Consider the following 21,545-nt stretch of genomic DNA (forward strand, 5'->3'; position numbering starts at 1 on the left):
AACATAGGCATATGACTATACATTCTTTAAGCAGGGTTCATACAGACATTGATAAGTCAAATTCAAGGACTGTTTCAATAACTTAATTGTAATTTTCAAGAACCTCAATGTTATACAATTGTATAATTTACAGTTGAAGTCGGAAGTTTACATACACCTTAGCCAAATACATTTAAACTCTGTTTTTCACAATTCCTGACATTTAATCCAAGTAAAAATTCCCTGTCTTAGGTCAGTTAGAATCACCACTTTATTTTAAGAATGTGAAATGTCAGAATAATATTAGAGAAAATGATTTATTTCAGCTTTTATTTCTTTCATCACATTCCCAGTGGGTCAGAAGTTTACATACACTCAATTAGTATTTGGTAGCGTTGCCTTTGAATTGTTTAACTTGGGTCAAACGTTTCGGGTAGCCTTCCACAAGCTTCCCACAATAAGTTGGGTGAATTTTGACCCATTCCTCCTGACAGAGCTGGTGTAACTGAGTCAGGTTTGTAGGCCTCCTAGCTCGCACACGCCTTTTCAGTTCTGCCCACACATTGTCAATAGGATTGAGGTCAGGGCTTTGTGATGGCCACTCCAATACCTTGACTTTGTTGTCCTTATGCCATTTTGCCACAACTTTGGAAGTATGCTTCGGGTCATTGTCCAGTTGGAAGACCCATTTGCGACCAAGCTTTAACTTCCTGACTGATGTCTTGAGATGTTGCTTCAATATATCCACATAATTTTCCTACCTCATGATGCCATCTATTTTGTGAAGTGCACCAGTCCCTCCTGCAGCAAAGCATCCCCACAACATGATGCTCCAACCCCGTGCTTCACGGTTGGGATGGTGTTCTTCGGCTTGCAAGCCTCCCCCTTTTTCCTCCAAACATAACGATGGTCATTATGTCTAAACAGTTCTATTTTTGTTTCATCACACCAGAGGACATTTCTCAGAAAAGTACAATCTTTGTCCCTATGTGCAGTTGCAAACCGTAGTCTGGCTTTCTTATGCCGGTTTTGGAGCAGTGGCTTCTTCCTTGCTGAGCGGCCTTTCAGTTTATGTCGATATAGGACTCGTTTTACTGTGGATAGAGATGCTTTTGTACCTGTTTCCTCCAGCATCTTCACAAGGTCCTTTTCTGTTGTTCTGGGATTGATTTGCACTTTTCGCACCAAAGTACGTTCATCTCTAGGAGACAGAATGCGTGTCCTTCCTGAGCGGTATGACGGCTGCGTGGTGCCATGGTGTTTATATTTGTGTACTATTGTTTGTACAGATGAATGTGGTACCTTCAGGCGTTTGGAAATTGCTCCCAACCAGACTTGTGGAGGTCTACAATTGTTTTTCTGAGGTCTTGGCTGATTTCTTTTGATTTTCCCATGATGTCAAGCAAAGAGGCACTGAGTTTGAAGGTAGGCCTTGAAATACATCCACAGGTACACCTCCAATTGACTCAAATTATGTCAATTAGCCTCTTCTAAATCCATGACATAATTTTCTCGAATTTTCCACGCTGTTTAAAGGCACAGTCAACTTAGTGTATGTAAACTTCTGACCCACTGGAATTGTGATACAGTGAATTATAAGTGAAATAATCTGTCTGTAAACAATTGTTGGATGACTTGTGTCATTGACTTGTGTCATTGTCACGCCCTGACCTTAAGAGAGCCTTTTTTATTCTCTATTTGGTTAGGTCAGGGTGTGACTTGGGTGGGCAAATCTATGTGTTCTATTTCTTTGTTGGCCGGGTATGGTTCCCAATCAGAGGCAGCTGTCTATCGTTGTCTCTGATTGGGGATCATACTTAGGCAGCCTGTTTTCCACCTGAGTTTGTGGGATCTTGTTTTTGTACTGTTACTGTGTAGCCTGCTGAACGTTACGTTCGTTTATCCATTTAAAAAAAAAAAAAATTCCTCCCTCAAATAAAGAAAGATGTACGCTTACCACGCTGCGCCTTGGTCTCATTCCAACAACGAATGTAACAGTCATGCACAAAGTAGATGTCCTAACCGACTTGCCAAAACTATAGTTTGTTAACAAGAAATTTGTGGAGTGGTTGAAAAACGAGTTTTAATGACTTCAACCTAAGTGTATCTAAACTTCCGACTTCAACTGTATATAATTGTACATTTAGGGCCTAATATAGAACCCCTACCCCCAAAAAGCATGCAAAAGTGTAAAAGAAAAAGTAGGCCATTACCACTTTAAGAATAAAGAATTTGTTATTCAAATTATTAGATTCTAAAATACAGTTGAAGTCGGAAGTTTACATACACTTAGGTTGGAGTCATTAAAACTCGTTTTTCAACCACTCCACAAATTTCTTGTTAACAAACTATAGTTTTGGCAAGTCGGTTAGGACATCTACTTTGTGCATGACACAAGTAATTTTTCCAACAAAACATTTCTGAGCTACAAATTCAAGCCCCTTGCATTGTTTAACATTGCAGGTGTAACATGTTAAACAAACTTTATTTGTCATGTTATTTCATTACCAGATCATATTGTCAATAAGTCCACTAGGCTATGTAATTTGTTGTCATTATATCCAGAATAATTAACAGGAAGAGAGTTGGGTGTTGCGCACTAGTCTATCCTACACAGTGTCCAATCCGAGGCACAAAAACATACGAAAACATGAACTCATTACCTTGATGCTTTCTCTGTTAAATCGAACGAGACACTGCTGTAAATCAAACATACAACAACAGATGATCAACCTCAATTCGCTAGGGATATTAGATCCAACGTGAATCCAGGCACAACTCTCTTCACCGGCGTAACAAATGAGACACCAAAATATTCTGGACATTCCCCGCGAACACCTTTTCCCCAGCACTTGGGCTGTTGTAGCATCGCATGCACTATCACAACAGCTAACGGTCACTTGGTTGTCATTCTGAAAATTCCTTGCTGGATCAGATGATGATGTGTGAAAATATCAGGGCGTAATTAAACAGCTTGACACCTAATGTGAATCCAACAAGTAACCTATTATGCATAATTATTGAAGAGCCACTTTAATGATAGTATTGATTTAGGTTTGAAGTAAAAAGTGACTCTTTCAGTTAGAATTATTCTATTTTTCAATTACATTTATTATTTTGGATTTGTGTGCCCATTAAACTGTTTTCACCACATAACATAAGACACAAAATGTCAGTTACACTGCATTTCTGAGATCGCTATACAAAAGAACTGTACAACAGCTAGATCCAGGATTCTTACAGGGTTCAAGTTCAATGTCTAATTTAACTGATTAATGCTTAATATATGATATAACGACAACTTAAACTGCCATAAATGCAAGGACAGAAAGTCCTTGCATTTTGGACATTTTGGACTTTCTGTTAAAACATCGACCATGATAAAGGGTTAAACATAGGTTTAAATCAACTCGTAAATTTTATTGAATATAGCTATGATCCCTCTTATATCTTAACTTCACTTGGGTAGGGGGCAGCATTCGGAATTTTGGATGAAAAGTGTGCCCAAATTAAACTGCCTGCTACTCAGGCCCAGAAGATAGGAGATGTATATAATTAGTAGATTTGGATAGAAAACACTCTAAAGTTTCCGAAACTGTTAAAATAATGTCTGTGAGTAAAACAGAACTGATATGGCAGGCGAAAACCCGAGGAAAATCCAACCAGGAAGTACTATTATTTTGAAAGGCTGTTTTTCCATTGAAAGCCTATCCACCATACAAAGACTTAGGACCCAGTTCACGGTCTCTATGGCTTCCTCTACATGTGGCCAGTCTTTAGGCATTGTTGCAGGCTTTTACTCTGAAAAATGAGGGAGATACAGCACTTTCAATCAGTGGCCAGTGGAAATTTCCATTCATCAGCCATGCGCCTGATCGGGAATGCGCCTTTCTTGTTTCTCCTTTCCTATTGACGAAGCTTTTGTCCGGTTGAAATATTATTGATTATTTATGACAGAAACAACCAGAGGATTGATTTTAAATATCGTTTGGCATGTTTCTACTAACTTTTATTGTACTTTTTAAAAACTTTCGCCTGGACCTAAGCATTTGGATTACTGGACAAAACGCGCGAACAAAAAGGAGGTATTTGGTCATAAAGAGGGACATTATCGAACAAAATGAACATTTATTGTCTAACATGGAGACCTGGGAGTGCCACCAGATGAAGATCATCAAAGGTAAGTGATTGATTTTAATGCTATTTCTGACTTTTGTGGCACTCTCCTTGGCTGGAAAATGGCTGTATGGGTTTCTATGGCTAGGTGCAGACTTAACATAATCGCAAAGTGTGCTTTCTCCGTAAAGCCTTTTTGAAATCTGACACAGCGTTAAGGAGAAGTTTATCTTTATTCGTATGTTTAACACTTGTATCGTTTATCAATGTTTATGATGAGTATTTCTGTAAGTATTTCTGCAACTCTCTGCACTTTCACCGGATGTTTGTTTGAGACAATGCATTTCTGACCGTAACGCGCCAATGTAAACTGAGATTTTTGGATATAAATATGAACTTTATCGAACAAAACACACATGAAGATCATCAAAGGTTAGTGATTCATTTTATCTCTATTTCTGCTTTTTGTGACTCGTCTCTTTGGCTGGAAAAATGGCTGTATGGTTTTCTGTGACTAGGTGCTGACCTAACATAATCGCATGGTGTGCTTTCGCAGTAAAGCCGTTTTGAAATCGGACACTGTGGTTGGATTTACAAGAAGTTTATCTTTAAAATGGTGGATAATACTTGTATGTTTGAGGAATTTTAATTATGGGATTTCTGTTGTTTTGAATTTGGCGCCCTGCAATTTCACTGGCTGTTGTCGAGGTGGGACGCTCCACTTGTACCAGAGAGGTTAATGTAATGACATGAAATAAATTGGCAGATTATTATCAATGACTTATCAACAGCTGTAACAAGTTGTCCAGTGTAGGAAATCCTCACTGGTACCCTAGTTTATAGAAAGACCCATATAGATACTGTAGTTATTTACTGGACACACTTCTATCCACACAGTTGGGTCACTCTAGAAGACAACACGGACCAGGTCACTTAGCATGCTTTTTTCTAAATACAGTTACATAAAAAAAAATGTGCATGGGCTGCGTCATAATCCACCGCATCTACCTATTTCAGCCTTCGCATCTATGATGGAAGGTGGCCGAGCTACAGCAGTTTTTGTCAGACCATGAGACATCCAAAAAAATCTGTCTTCTCACGAAAACGCCTGTAGCGTCCAAACGGTTTGACCTACAAACTTTATGTAAAGATGAGACTCTCACGAACATGATGGTGTTCTCCGTTTTGCTCTTACAACCCCCATAATGCTAAGTTAAGGCTACCAAGCTTGCTAGGACAGAACAGATACAACTTCAATTAGCACTGAGGTGTGAAGTGAGAGGTGTCAAAGCCTTTGAGCCCAACAATGGCAGGAGAGTCTCACAGCCTACCCACCCAAATCCAGAGGCCTTTGAAGCCCCCTCCCGCTGTTCAGAGACCATTCCCTGGCATTTTCTACACGGAATCTGTCTCCAGAAAAAAGCTTATCCCATGTGGGTGTGACACTGCTGCTTGGATTCCACCTGGCGATCTGTTCACTGTCTGCCCTGGCCTGTCTCCCCCTGTCTGGTACAGGTACCCATGCCACACTCCCCCCTCTCTCCCGAGTTTTCGCTCACCTCCAGCACACACACACTGTTGGGGCGAGTGACTCTGAACTTACAATGGCTAGCCCCAAGTCGTTATATTTTTTTCTTGTGCTTTATGCTATTTGCCTCATGACTCATGCATGCTTTGATGACTATGAACTTGCTTATTTGCCCAACCGTGGGACAGACTATGTTTGTTCCCACACTCGGGACTCTGGCTCTCTATTGGTTACACGGACTCTTGGCCTCCCATCCTATTCTTACCACCTCTCACCGGCTTTATATTAATTTTACCTGATGAGATTGCTGTACAATATGATCTTGTTGCCATCTAATGCACATTCAAATGTCATAAATCAACACTGCAAAGCTATCCCTGTCCTCTGCCGTGCCTTGATCGTATTACTGCTGATGATATCTGGAAATGTGCATGTACACCCTGGCCCATCTACAGTTGCTAGCCCCAATTCTGACTTGTGCTCTGATATCTGCTTCACTGATTTCTGCTCTCGTAAAGCCTGGGTTTTCTGCACGTTAACACTAGAAGCATATTACCTAAAATGGATCGATTGAAAGTGTGGGTTCACAGCTCCAATCCAGATGTGTTGGTCATTACTGAGACGTGGTTAAGGAAAAGTGTTTTGAATACTTATGTTAACCTTTCTGGTTATAACCTTTTTCGCCAAGACAGATCTTCCAAAGGTGGGGGAGTGGCAATCTTTACCAACGATCCCCTTCAGTGCTCGGTTGTCTACACCAAGTCTGTCCCCAAACAATTTGATTTGCTAGTTTCAAGCATTAAACTTTCAAATAGCTCTTTGTTGACTGTTGCTGGTCCTCCATCAGCACCGGCCTGTACCCTACCTGCCCTAAGCTCTCTCCTGGCCCCTTACACTACGTCTGAATTTTTCCTGCTAGGTGACCTAAACTGGGACATACTTAAACCACCTGACCAAGTCCTAAAGCAATGGGACTCCTTAAATCTTTCTCAGATTACTACCAATCCCACAAGGTAAGACTCCAAATACACAGAAAAGGCTACTCTCCTTGACGTTTTCCTCACAAATAATCCTGATAGGTATCAGTCTGGTGTTTTCTGTAATGACGTTAGTGATGACTGTTTTACAGCCTGTCTTCGTAATGGCTGCTCAGTGAAACGACCAGTCCGGATTTGTCATAGATGCTTGCTAAAACACTTTAATGAGCAAGCCTTCCTTCATGACCTGGTCTCTGTAAATTGGAATAGAATCAGCTTGATCCCCACTGTCGAAGACGCTTGGACCTTATTTTTTCATATTTTCAGTGGTATTGTTAACAAACAAACATGCCACCATAGAAGATGAGAAATAAGTGCACTCAGGCTATCCGGAAGGCCAAAGTTAGTTACTTTAAGGGGCAGGTCTCTCTCTGTGGGTCTAACCCCAAGAAGTTCTGTAAAACGGTTAAAGACATGGAGAATAAACCCTCCTCCTCACATCTGCCCATGTCCCTTAATGTTGATGATGTGGTTGTTACTGACAAGGAGCACATGGCTGAGCTCTTTAATCACCACTTCATTAAGTCAGGATTCCTATTTGACTCAGCCATGCCTCCTTGCCCGTCCAACATTTCCTAATCTCCCACCCCTTCGAATGCAACTACCCCGATGCGTCTCCCTCTTTTCCCCTGCCCCGCTACAAAGTTTCTCCCTGCAGGCGGTCACTGAGTCCGAGGTGCTAAAGGAGCTCCTTAAACTTGACCCCAAGTTGTTAGTGTTGCTGCCCCTACCATCGCCAAGCCTATCTCTGACCTTTTTAACCTCTCTACTCTCTGGGGAGGTTCCGATTGCTTGGAAGGCAGCCACGGTGCGTTTTTTATTTAAAGGGGGAGATAAAGCTGATCGTAACTGTTATAGGCCAATTTCTATTTTGCCCTGTTTATCAAAAGTGTTGGAAAAACTTGTCGATAATCAACTGACTGGCTTTCTTGATGTCTATAGAATTCTTCTAGTATGCAATCTGGTTTGCGCTCAGGTTATGGATGTGTCACTGCAACCTTAAAGGTTCTCAATGATGTCACCATTGCCCTTGATTCTAAGCAATGTTGTGCTGCTATTTTTATTGACTTGACCAAAGCTTTTGATACGGTAGACCATTCCATTCTTGTGGGCCGGCTAAGGAGTATTGGTGTCTCTGAGGGGTCTTTGGCCTGGTTTGCAAACTACCTCTCGCAAAGAGTGCAGTGTATAAAGTCAAAAAATCTGCTGTCTCAGCCACTGCCTGTCACCAAGGGAGTACCCCAAGGCTCGATCCTAGGCCCCACGCTCTTCTCAATTTACATCAACAACATAGCTCAGCCAGTAGGAAGCTCTCTCATCCATTTATATGCAGATGATACAGTTTTATACTCAGCTGGTCCCTGCCCGGATTTTGTGTTAAACGCTCTACAACAAAGCTTTCTTAGTGTCCAACTGTCACGTTCCTGACCTGTTTTCCTTTGTCTTGTATTTATTTTAGTTGGTCAGGGCGTGAGTTGGGTGGGTTGGTCTATGGTTGATTTTCTATGTTGGGATTTGGTGTTCGGCCTGGTATGATTCTCAATCAGAGACAGCTGTCAATCGTTGTCCCTGATTGAGAATCATACTTAGGCAGCCTGGGTTTCACTTGTGTTTTGTGGGTGTTTGTTCCTGTGACTGTGTTTGGGCCACACAGGACTGTTTCGGGTTTGTCACGTTTGTTGGTTTTGTATTTTGAAGTGTTTTGTTGATTTTTCATTAAAATATGAACACTAACTACTCTGCATCTTGGTCCGATCCATGCTCCTCCTCGTCTGAGGAGGAGAACGACTACGACAGCCGTTACACCYACAAGCTTTCTCTGCCTTTAACCTTGTTCTGAACACCGCCAAAACAAAGGTCATGTGGTTTGGTAAGAAGAATGCCCCTCTCCCCACATGTGTGATTACTACCTCTGAGGGTTTAGAGCTTGAGGTAGTCACTGCATACAAGTACTTGGGAGTATGGCACTGTCCTTCTCTCAGCACATATCAAAGCTGCAGGCTAAGGTTAAATCTAGACTTGGTTTCCTCTATCGTAATCGCTCCTCTTTCACCCCAGCTGCCAAACTAACCCTGATTCAGATGACGATCCTACCCATTCTAGATTACGGAGACACACATCCCTGGGTTGCTCCTCTTTTCAGTTCGCTGCAGCTGGCGACTGGAACGAGCTGCAACAAACACTCAAACCGGACAGTTTTATCTCCATCTCTTCATTCAGAGACTCGATCATGGACACTCTTACTGACAGTTGTGACTGCTTCGTGTGATGTATTGTTGTCTCTACCTCTTGCCCTTTGTGCTGTTGTCTGTGCCCAATAATGTTTGTACCATGTTTTGTGCTGCTACCATGTTGTGTTTCTACCATGCTGTGTTGTCATGCGTTGCTGCCATGCTATATTGTTGTCTTAGGTCTCTCTTTATGTAGTGTTGTGGTGTCTCTCTCGTTGTTTTATTTTACATTTTTAATCCCAGGCCCCCGTCCAACGCAGGAGGCCTTTTGTGTTTTGGTAGGTCGTCATTGTAAATAAGAATTTGTTCTTAACTGACTTGGCTAGTTAAATAAAGGCTAAATATAATTTAAAAAATATTAAAAAGTGTCAAGGGACTTGTCCGAAAGGAAACCATACAAATGAATCGAAGTTTGGAGGTAGTTTTATGCCAACCAAAATAAGGGGTTAAATATGTGTAAAAAAAACGTACTTAAATATTTCTTGAGCTTTCTTATATGTCCTAGATATCGGCCAGACACTTCAAAACCTTATACCTTATTATTGATTTTTTTACTGTCTTTTTTGCCATTTATGAATGTGTTATTCAATGCGTTTCCATGGGATATAGTAGTTAAGGCCAAATTCAATATTTTATTAAATATTTTATAAATATATAGGGGTCCTAAAATTAAAAATCATATAGCTAAATGACCCATGGTATGATCATCTTAAAACAATTCCATATGTTAGCTAAGTAGAACCCCCCCAACAGCTTAGACTTTTAGAGGTTATTAATGAACCAAGACGTAACATACAGTACAAGGTAAGTCTCTATGATGTAGGTGCTACTACAATGTATTTTTCTTCATTGTTTTGCTGATGAAAGCAATATGGAAAAAAAGAGGAAGGTGCAAATAGCAAATTGCTAAAGGTGCAGGTGAAAGTTGACTGAACACAACATATTGCTGTATTGGTTGTTCCTATACTGGTTATATACTGGTTATGGACTGGGATAGGGAAGTTGATTCTATTCTCTATTGAAGAACGATAGAATAGAAAAAGAAGAAGACGTTGTTTTTACAAAGAGCTGCAGAGTAGCTATAGCCTGATCCCACAACTGTTTGCGCTTTCTTGCCAACTCCAACGCTCATTGTCAAACAGGAGTTTGCAAAGACAGCAGGAACTGATCTGGGACCATGCTGGGGTGGAGGACCTCTGACCTTTTGTTGAAGATGACCCCCAGTAACTGTCCTGCGAAGGCGATGGCCACGAACACCAGCAGGGCCTTCCAGAGCCACATGGGCCCCACCCGATAGCGCCCCAGCCCTAGCCGCATCCTCCTGTGGAGAGGGAGAGAATTATAAATATTATTGTTATTTATTTAAGGGTCCAGAGCCACATGTGCCCCAGCCGCAAACCCTTTGTGTGTGTGTGTGTGCGTGCGAGAGAAAGACAGAGAGAGAGACAGTGAGAGAGAGAATTGCATGGGTCACCAAACAAATATGATATAACACACCAAACTAATATAAGGGTTAGGCTCAGAGCCACGTAGGCCCCAGCCGCATCCTCCTGGAGTGGGGCAGGAGAGGAAGGAGAAGGGGAGAGGGTATAAAGAGCAAGGGAGGAGCGATAGAGGGGAGTGGAAGTGGGACAGAGAAATAAGGAGAGAGGGAGGAAGGGAAATAGAGGGAGGGAGAAAGATAAAGAAAGGTAGTGTGAGAGCGGCGGCGTTGCATGGGTCGCCAAACAATTATGACTTGAGGGTTGTGATGACCAGTGAGAAGCACCAGTATCAGCAAGCACATTCTCTGAGTATGATGTCAGCGAACACAGTATGTAAACAGAACAAGGAATAATTGACCTAAACAACAAGTCTATAGAGGGTAGAGGAATTTCATGAATTCATATGTGTGTGCACACTATTTACTCACTCTTCATTGATGCGTTTGTTTACTTTCCTCTATTTCGCAAGGGTAGTGCTTGAAAAATAGTGGAAGTAGGCCTATAGAGTACTTCTAAATAGGGGTATCTGGTTCAATGCAGTATCACATGTCATCATAAAAGGAATTGGTTTAGCGGTACTGTAATGATATCCCTGTGCTGTGCAAACCTGTCACTGACTCTTTCAGCCACAACAGTAACAGGCATTGTACTGCTAGATAGCTTGCTACAGCTCTAGCCTACTGTCCCGCTGTAATGTTTATGTCACAGTAATAACCTCTTCTGCTGTGTGCTATAATGCATTGATTTATTGTTATAATAAAATGATGATAAACACGAAGATAGTGGGTGGAAATATACTTCAATGTTCCCAGGTGTTCAATCAAGCACAAAGGTTTTTCGGACTGAGAGGAGGCGAGGCATTAAGCATTAACCACAGACAAGAACACTGCTGATTGAACATTAATCTTTCTAGCTAACACCACAGAATCGTAACAGACAGAGCGAAATCACGGATTTCAGTTTGTCACACAAGCGAGCATGGTGATGATGAGTCGACCTGCTAGTAAGCAAGCAAGGCAAGCAAACGCTTAACATAAGTAACATTGTGAGACGCCCTAATACAAATTATATAAACGGAATGCTCAATGAAGGGTATCGCTTAAGGAAGAGACATTATCGCACGAACGTGGGGGCCTTAGTTTGGTGGGATTCTCCTTTCAGTAGACCGACCGTAATAAAACAACCACCGCTGTCTGTCTGTATCAATCTCAGCTTCGGTTTCAATGAGAAATTCAGACCCTTGCATCTATCAACCTCCCTTGTCCGATTCCGCTGCTGGCTCGGATTGCAATGCAAGCCCCGTCCCGGTCTCGACTGAACACAAACTCGGTGTTCTTACCTCGCTCTCCGTTTGAAAGCCATGATAGAACCGGGCCGGTGGCGGTTTCCGTGGCGTGTTGCAGCGGTTGGCGGCAGCAGGAGCCACGGTGCATCTCGAAGGCACGAGCCCTGGCCGTGCCTTTACCGAAAACCCACCGATCAAATCAAGCCATCGCTATAGATTAACGACTATTATTGTCTTCTGTATAAAATCCCGGAGGTTTTGCGTTACGATTTTAGGCTACCGTAGGATGCTACGTGACGCCCTCGCAGTGCTGTTTGTCAAGCTGCATTCCCTTTTATTATTGCGCCTTTCTCCTTGCTGGCTAGCTGCTCCTTCAGGGCTCTGGGATAAAACAGGTTTGGACGGAGAGAAAGGGGTTGGCTTTGTAAGCGTAAATGTTTATGTGCAGGGGTGAGGGTCATGAGAGGCGGGGGAGTTACACACAAACATACACAGGGACACAGACACAGCACACACACACACAAACAAGCGCGCGCACACAGTGTTCGATGCTGCGACCAAAAAAGTCACATTTGCGACCGTTTGACTTGGCAGTGCAACACATTTTTAATTGGTTGCCAGGGTTCCAGTGAAATAAATGTACATGGTCACGTTTTTTTATCATCATGATTTATTCAAACAGTAARGTGCAATTGACCCAAACTTTCTGAAGAAGCAACAACAGCACGGGAATGACCCTGTCTGTCAGATCTCGACATACAGGTGATGTTTTGGAAACCCGGATGATCATCCCGTCAATGGGCAGTTTATAAATCTAGGCTTTATAATGGATTTTTTTTTTAAGGATGGATACCGGAAGCTGTTCGTTCATTATGTGTATTTATTACATGCGGCCTGCACACATACAGAGCACGGGCTGAGCTCTCAAACAGCATGGGGTAGGGAAGTAGGAAATGTTTCAAGTTATGATAAATGTTAAGGCAAGAATGGGTATGCAAACCAGGAATTTATGAACATGAAATACAGAAATATCTCATTTACATATGTAACCTTTGGCTGCAAGTATGGCTGAGTCTTTCTGGGTAAGGCTCTAAGAGCATTCCACACCCCGATTGTGCAACATTTGCCCATTATTCTTTTCGAAATTCTTCAAGCTCTGTCAAATTGGTTGTTCATCATTGCTAGACAACTATTTTCAGGTCTTGACATAGATATTCAAGTAGATTTAAGTCAAAACTGGAACTCGGCCACTCAGGAACATTCACTGTTTTCTTGGTAAGCAACTCAGGTGTAGATTTGGCCTTGTGTTATAGGTTTTTGTCCTGTTGAAAGGTAAATTAATCTCTCAACATAACACTTTGCATTCAGGACAAAAGGTGAATTGCTTTGCCACATTTTTGGCAGTATTACTTTATTACCTTGTTGCTAAACAGGGTGCATGTTTTGGAAAATGTTTATTCTGTACATGCTTCCATCTTTTCACTCTGTCAATTATGTTAGTATTGTGGAGTAACTACAATGTTGTTGATTCATCCTCAGTTTTCTCCTATCACAGCCATTCAACTCTGTAACTGTTTTGGCCTCATGGTGAAATCCCTGAGCGGTTTCCTTCCTCTCCGGCAACTGAGTTAGGAAGGACGCCTGTATTGTTTTAGTGACTTGGTGTATTGATACACCACCCAAAGTGTAATTAATATCTTAACCTTGCTCAAAGGGATATTCAATGTCTGCTTTTTTACATTTTTACCCATCTACCAATAGGTTCCCTTCTTTGCGAGGCATTGGAAAACCTCTCTGGTCTTTGTGGTTGAATCTGTGTTTGGAATTCAGTGCTCAACTGAGGGATCTTACAAATAATTGTATATGTTGGGTACAGAGATGAGGTAGTCATTAAAAATGATGTTAAACACTATAATTGCACAGAGTGAATCCATGCAACGTATTATGTGACTTGTTAAGCACATTTTTACTCCTGAAATGATTTTGGCTTGCCACAACAAAGGGGTTGAAAACCTATTGATTCAAGACATTTCAGCTTTTCATTTTTAATTAATTTGTAAAAATGTCGGAAAAACATCATATTCTACTTTCATATTATGGGGTGGCCAACAATCTAAATGTAATCCATTTTAAATTCAGGCTGTAACACAACAAAATTTGGAAAAAGTCAGGGGGTGTGAATACTTTCTGAAGGCACTGTATGCCTACCTGGCAGAATCATGATTATTTGCATCAATCCAGTGTTACAGAAACCCCAGGGCGGAGCTGAATTAATGGGAAGGGAAAGGGGATACCAAGTCAGTTGCACAACTGAATGCATTCAAACGAAATATGTCTTCCACATTTAACCCAACCCCTCTGAATCAGAGAGGTGCGGGGAGCTACCTTAATCGGCGCCCGGGAAGCAGTTGTTGGGGGTTAACTGCCTTGCTCAAACATAGAATGGCAGATTTTTCCACCTTACCGGCTCGGGGATTCAAACCAGCTTTGTACAGCGCCTTCGGAAAGAATTCAGCCCCCTTGACTTTATCCACATTTTGTTACTTGACAGCCTTATTCTAAAATGTATTAAATATAATAAAAATCCTCAGCAATCTACACACAATACCCCATAATGAAAAAGGAAAAACAGGTTTTTTGAAATTTTCGCAGATTTATTACAAATAAAAAACAGAAATACCTTATTTACTTAAGTATTCAGACCCTATGCTATGAGACTCGAAATTGAGCTCAGGTGCATCCTGTTTCCATTGATCACCCTTGAGATGTTTCTACAACTTGATTGGAGTCCACCTGTGGTAAATTCAATTGATTGGACATGATTTGGAAAGGCACACACCTGTCTATATAAGGTTCCATAGTTGACAGTGCATGGTCAGAGCAAAAACCAAGCCATGAGGTCGAAGGAATTATCCATAGAGCAACGTAACAGGATTGTGTCGAGGCACAGATCTGGGGAAGGGTACCAAACAATTTCTGTAGCATTGAAGGTCCCCAAGAACACAGTGGCCTCCATCATTCTAAAATGGAAGATGTTTGGAACCACCAAGACTCTTCCTAGAGCTGGCTGCCTGGCCAAACTGAGAAATCGGGGAGAAGGGCCTTGGTCAGGGAGGTGACCAAAAACCTGATGGTCACTCTGACAGAGCTCTAGAGTTCCTCTGTGGAGAGGGGAGAACCTTCCAGAAGGACAACCATCTCTGCAGCACTCCACCAATCAGGCCTTTATGTTAGAGTGGCCAGACGGAAGCCACTCCTCAGTAAAAGGCACATGACAACCCGCTTTGAGTTTGCCAAAAGGCACTTAAAGACTCTCAAACCATGAGAAACAAGATTCTCTGGTCTGATGAAACCAATATTGAACTCTTTGGCCTGAATGCCAAGCGTCACGTCCCACATTATTAGAAATGCCTTTATTAATGTCTACATTCGTAATGTAGACATTTTGCCACATTTATTCTATTACAGATGCATACTTAATGCATACTTTTAAATTATATTATGAATCTAAACATAAAAACATACATATATACACTACTGTTCAAAAGTTTATCACTTAGAAATGTCCTTGTTTTTGAAAGAAAAGCAAAAAAAATTATCCATTAAAATAACATCAAATAGATCAGAAATACAGTGTAGACATTGTTAATGTTGTAAATGACTATTGTAGCTGGAAACGGCAGATTTGTAATGGAATATCTACATACAGTGGGGCAAAAAAGTATTTAGTCAGCCACCAATTGTGCAAGTTCTCCCACTTAAAAAGATGAGAGAGGCCTGTAATTTTCATCATATGTACACTTCAACTATGACAGACAAAATGAGAAAAAGAATCCAGAAAATCACCTTGTAGGATTTTATTGAATTTATTTGCAAATTATGGTGGAAAATAAGTATTTGGTCACCTACAAAAGCAAGATTTCTGGCTCTCACAGACCTGTAACTTCTTCTCTTTAAGATGCTCCTCTGTCCTTCCACTCGTTACTTGTATTAATGGCACCTGTTTGAACTTGTTATCAGTATAAAAGACACCTGGCCACAACCTCAAACAGTCACACTCCAAACTCCACTATGGCCAAGACCAAAGAGCTGTCAAAGGACACCAGAAACAAAATTGTAGACCTGCACCAGGCTGGGAAGACTGAATCTGCAATAGGTAAGCAGCTTGGTTTGAAGAAATACTGTGGGAGCAATTATTAGGAAATGGAAGCATACAAGACCACTGATAATCTCCCTCGATCTGGGGCTCCACGCAAGATCTCACCCCGTGGGGTCAAAATGATCACAAGAACGGTGAGCAAAATCCCAGAACCACACGGGGACCTAGTGAATGACCTGCAGAGAGCTGGACCAAAGTAACAAAGCCTACCATCAGTAACACACTACGCCTGCTGGACTCAAATCCTGCAGTGACAGACGTGTCCCCCTGCTTAAGCCAGTACATGTCCAGGCCCGTCTGAGTTTGCTAGAGAGCATTTGGATGATCCAGAAGAAGATTGGGAGAATGTCATATGGTCAGATGAACCAAAATAGAACTTTTTTGGTAAAAACTCAAACTCGTCGTGTTTGGAGGACAAAGAATGCTGAGTTGCATCCAAAGAAAACCATACCTACTGTGAAGCATGGGGGTGGAAACATCATGCTTTGGGGCTGTTTTTCTGCAAAGGGACCAGGACGACTGATCCGTGTAAAGGAAAGAATGAATGGGGCCATGTATCGTGAGATTTTGAGGAAAACCTCCTTCCATCAGCAAGGGCATTGAAGATGAAACGTGGCTGGGTCTTTCAGCATAACAATGATCCCAAACACACCGCCCGGGCAACGAAGGAGTGGCTTCGTAAGAAGCATTTCAAGGTCCTGGAGTGGCCTAGCCAGTCTCCAGATCTCAACCCCATAGAAAATCTTTGGAGGGAGTTGAAAGTCCGTGTTGCCCAGCAACAGCCCCAAAACATCACTGCTCTAGAGGAGATCTGCATGGGGAATGGGCCAAAATACCAGCAACAGTGTGTGAAAACCTTGTGAAGACTTACAGAAAATGTTTGACCTCTGTCCATTGGCAACAAAGGGTATATAACAAAGTATTGAGATAAACTTTTGTTATTGACCAAATACTTATTTTCCACCATAATTTGCAAATAAATTCATAAAAAATCCTACAATGTGATTTTCTGGATTTTCTTTTCTCATTTTGTCTGTCATAGTTGAAGTGTACCTATGATGAAAATTACAGGCCTCTCTCATCTTTTTAAGTGGGAGAACTTGCACAATTGGTGGCTGACTAAATACTTTTTTGCCCCACTGTAGGCGTAGAGTTTGTGGAGGTTGAGTTTCTCCATCAGAGCAGTCCATCCCGACACACCACCCTGAAAGACATAAGACACAGTCAACATGAGTAGTTGTTATCAAATGTAACATATACATTTCTTTTTTCTTTCAGTTTAGTACATCTGCTTCAAACTGCTGAACATACAATATTTTGGGTTATGGAAAATATATTCAACAGAGGTTTAGATGGTACAATCATTCTTTACACAATGAATGCTTGTTTTGACACAAACTGAAATTAGGCAAACTATTAGAATTTTTTCAATCAGGAAATGGCGGAACAATTTCTGCATATTTCACCTTTAATATAACCTAGATTGGGTTACCTCGCTCTCGCGCTCTCTCTCTCTCTGTGTGTGTGAAAGTCTTAAGGGAGGAGGATGGAAGGAGTGGTGAGAGTGTATTATGGGTTTAAATGAGGATGAACATTTTGCAATATTGAATCTAGCTAGCTAAAGTTAGCTAACATTACAGTAACTTTAACTAGCAAGCTAACGTTAGCTAAAATGTACCAACAATTATACAACAATTAGCAGCTAACATTACAGGCTAGCTGATGAAAAACGAAGACTACATTACATGATGAACTTTGCTATCGAATAGCTAACATTTACTCACCTTTCTCATCGATCCTTTGCAGTTGTCTTTCACCTGTAGGGGTCTACAACCATCCACACGCTTCCCGCTTCCAGTGCATCTTTTGACCGACCGTCTCAATTCGAATAGTACGCACGAGCGCCCTTTACTCACGAGCACAATGCTGGTTCCAAAACGCACCGCTCTTTTGAAAAGGGTTCCTCAAAGCACCCCTTAAGTATACAAAGGTTAAAAAACGAACTGATGGAAAAGTAACCGTAAGTTTCATTGTTTTATCTTAAATTATCATGAAGGATCCTCCAGAGCAGAGACCGGGCAGAGCGTGTGACTGAACCCAGCTGAACTTACCTAGAGGCAATAGGATCAACACTACCACCACCTAATACTGAATCATAATACCGGTGATAATAATACTGGTGTAATAATACCTAAATACTGTAATGTCTGATTGCTGGGGAAATGTTTTGGGGTGATATCCCTTGTTATAGATTTTAAAATCTCAATGGGACCACCATAAAATAAAGGATAAATTATAATAGCCCAAACTGTAGTGTTTGATTGCTGGGCATGGGGACATTTTGTTTGGACAGGTGTCCCTTTGAAAAAATAGATTTCCTTTTATAATCTCAATGGGATGAGATCACCTATATTAAAATAAAATATAAATAAAAAATATAAATAAATCAAAGGATAACCTAAAAATGTATCATCGCTGCAGTGTAGAGATTAATCTGTGGCAACCAATAAAAAAAAGAAGACTAGATTATTTTTGACAAATTTAAAGGGATCGTTCACCAAAATTAAATATTGGTTTCCTTACTCTATAAGCAGTCATAGGACAAGGGGAGACAGTATCAGCAATCAATGCTTTGGGTTTGATAACCTGGCTGCTATGTGCAATTTTGTAATTTGGGTGAACTATCCCTTTAATATCGACATATAATAAATACTACATCACATAATAATGTTAAGGAACTAATGTACAGTACAGTATCTATTACACTACTGAACAAAAATATAAATGTAACATGCAACAATTTCAAAGATTTTATTGAGTTACAGTTCACATGAGGAAATCAGTCAATTGAAATAAATAAATTAGGCCCTAATCTATGGATTTCACATGACTGGGCAGGGACACAGCCATGGGTGGACCTGGGACGTCATAGGACCACCCACTTGGGAGCCAGGCCCACCCACTGGGGAGCTAGACCCAGCCAATCAGAATGACTTTTTCCCAACAAAAGGGCTTTATTACAGACAGAAATACTCCTCTATTTCATCAGCTGTCCGGGTGGCTGCGGTTGTGAGGACGGTTGGACTTACTGACAAATTCTCTAAAACGACGTTGGAGGCGGCTTATGGAGAAATGTACATTCAATTCTCTGACAACAGCTCTGGTGGACATTCCTGCAGTCAGCAGGCCAATTGCATGCTCCCTCAAAACTTGAGACATCTGTGGCATTGTGTTGTGTGACAAAATTGCACATTTTAGAATGGCCTTTTATTGTCCCCAGCACAAGGTGCACCTGTGTAATGATCATGCGGTTTAATCAGCTTCATGATTTGCCACACCTGTCAGGTGAATGGATTTTCTTGGCAAAGGAGAAATGCTCACTGACAGGGATGTAAACAAATGTGTGCACAAAATCTGAGAGAAATAAGCTGTTGTGTGTATGGAACATTTCTGGGATCTTTTACTTCAATTCATGAATCATGAGACCAACACTTTACATGTTGCATTTATATTTTTGTTCAGTATAAATGTATGATGACCATCAGGCCACATCCAGATCCCTTTAGTCTTACTCAAAGGGTTCCTATGCACATAATATGCATTTGTATTGTAGCTATCTATTACTGAATGCATGAAGAGCATTAGGCTCCATTCAGTCCTTCAGTCCATTCAGTCTAAGACCAAGAAATATCACGTGTAAAGGTAAAGAATAAATTGGACCTAATGTACAGTATTATAATTACAGTACTCAAATGCAGAATGACCATTACATTCGGTCCATTCAGCATTATATAAGACAAACTGGTCTTTTAATATGCACAGGGCCCTCGGAGTGTGGTGTCAGGAAAATAACCTCTCACTCAATGTCAGCAAAACAACAGAGATGATTGTGGACTTCAGGAAACAGCAAAGGGAGCACCCCCCTATCCACATCGACGGGACAGCAGTGGAGAAGGTGGAAAGTTCCTCGGTGTACATATCACCGACAAACTGAAATTGGTCCACGCACACAGACAGTGTGGTGAAGAAGGCGCAACAGCACCTCTTCAACCCCAGGAGGCTMAAAAAATGTGGCTTGTCACCGAAAACCCTCACTAACTTTTACAGGCTGTATCACCGCCTGGTACTGCAACTGCACCGCTCACAACCACAGGGCTCTCCAGAGGGTGGTGCAGGACACCTACAACACCCGATGTCACAGGAAGGCAAAAAAGATCATCAAGGACAATAACCACCCGAGCCACTACCTGTTCACCCCGCTTCCATCCAGAAGGCGAGGTCAGTACAAGGTGTATCAGACCTGGGAAAGAGAGATTGAAAAACACCTTCTATCTCAAGAACATCAGATTGTTAAACAGCACAGAGAGGCGGCTGCCTACCTACAGACTTGATATCATTGGCCAATTTAATAAATGGAACACTAGTCACTTTAATAATGCCACTTTAAGAATGTTTACATATCTCGCATTAGTCATTACTCATCTCATATGTATATACTGTATATTGTATCCTTCACTATCTATTCTTTACTATCTATTGCATCTTAGCCACTCTGTCACTGATCATCCATATATTTTATACTTATATATTCTCATCCCATTCCTTTACAGGATTGTGTGTATTAGGTTTTGTTGTGAAATGTTAGATATTACCTGTTAGATACTGCTGCACCGTCGGATCTACAAGCATAAGCATTTCGCTACACTCGTAATGACATCTGCTTACCATGTATGTACAGTCGTGGTCAAAAGTTTTGAGAATGACACAAATATTAATTTCCACAAAGTTTGCTACTTCAGTGTCTTTAGATATTTTTGTCAGATGTTACTATGGAATACTGAAGTATAATTACAAGCATTTCATAAGTGTCAAAGGCTTTTATTGACAATTACATTAAGTTGATGCAAAGAGTCAATATTTGCAGTGTTGACCCTTCTTTTTCAAGACCTCTGCAATCCGCTGTCATGCTGGCAATTAACTTCTGGGCCACATCTTGACTGATGGCTGCCCATTCTTGCATAATCAATTCTTGGAGTTCAGAATTTGTGGGGTTTTGTTTGTCTACCTGCCTCTTGAGGATTGACCACAAGTTCTCAATGGGATTAAGGTCTGGGGAGTTTCCTGGCCATGGACCCAAAATATCGATGTTTTCTTCCCCGAGCCACTTAGTTATCACTTTTGCCTGGATGGTTGGGAGAAGTTGCTCTCGGAGGATGTGTTGGAACCATTCTTTATTCATGGCTGTGTTCTTAGGCAAAATTGTGAGTGAGCCCACTCCCTTGGCTGAGAAGCAACCCCACACATGAATGGTGTCAGGATGCTTTACTGTTGGCATGAGACAGGACTGATGGTAGCACTCACCTTGTCTTCTCCGGACAAGCTTTTTTCCGGATGCCCCAAACAATTGGAAAGGGGATTCATCAGAGAAAATGACTTTACCCCAGTCCTCAGCAGTCCAATCCCTGTACCTTCTGGCAGATATCAGTCTGTCCTGATGTTTTTCCTGGAGAGAAGTGGCTTCTTTGCTGCCCTTCTTGACACCAGGCCATCCTCCAAAAGTCTTCGCCTCACTGTGGTGCAGATGCATCACACCTGCCTGCTGCCATTCCTGAGCAAGCTCTGTACTGCTGGTGCCCCGGTCCGGCAGCTGAATCAACTTTAGGAGACGGTTCTGGCGCTTGCTGGACTTTCTTCGGCGCCCTGAAGCCTTCTTCACAACAATTGAA

At 41.5% G+C, this 21,545-nt stretch overlaps 1 protein-coding gene across 2 annotated transcripts in view; it reads right to left on the reverse strand.

Moving 5' to 3' along the window:
• LOC112071510 (galactose-3-O-sulfotransferase 2-like) overlaps positions 1 to 21,545 on the reverse strand; it is a 57,845-nt gene that overhangs the window by 14,845 nt on the left and 21,455 nt on the right. Inside the window, exons 1-2 of one of the 2 annotated variants that reach the window (XM_024138956.2) lie at positions 11,715 to 12,042; positions 10,093 to 10,212 (exon numbers count right to left, since the gene is read on the reverse strand). In XM_024138956.2, the coding sequence (XP_023994724.1) occupies positions 10,093 to 10,212; positions 11,715 to 11,737 (143 nt within the window). In that variant the 5' untranslated portion in view covers positions 11,738 to 12,042. Of the gene's footprint in view, positions 1 to 10,092; positions 10,213 to 11,714; positions 12,043 to 21,545 lie in introns of those variants that run through there. The other variant, XM_024138957.2, reaches the window with a different exon arrangement.

Source organism: Salvelinus sp. IW2-2015, unplaced genomic scaffold (genome assembly GCF_002910315.2).
Source record: "Salvelinus sp. IW2-2015 unplaced genomic scaffold, ASM291031v2 Un_scaffold1627, whole genome shotgun sequence".
Lineage (NCBI taxonomy): Eukaryota > Metazoa > Chordata > Actinopteri > Salmoniformes > Salmonidae > Salvelinus > Salvelinus sp. IW2-2015.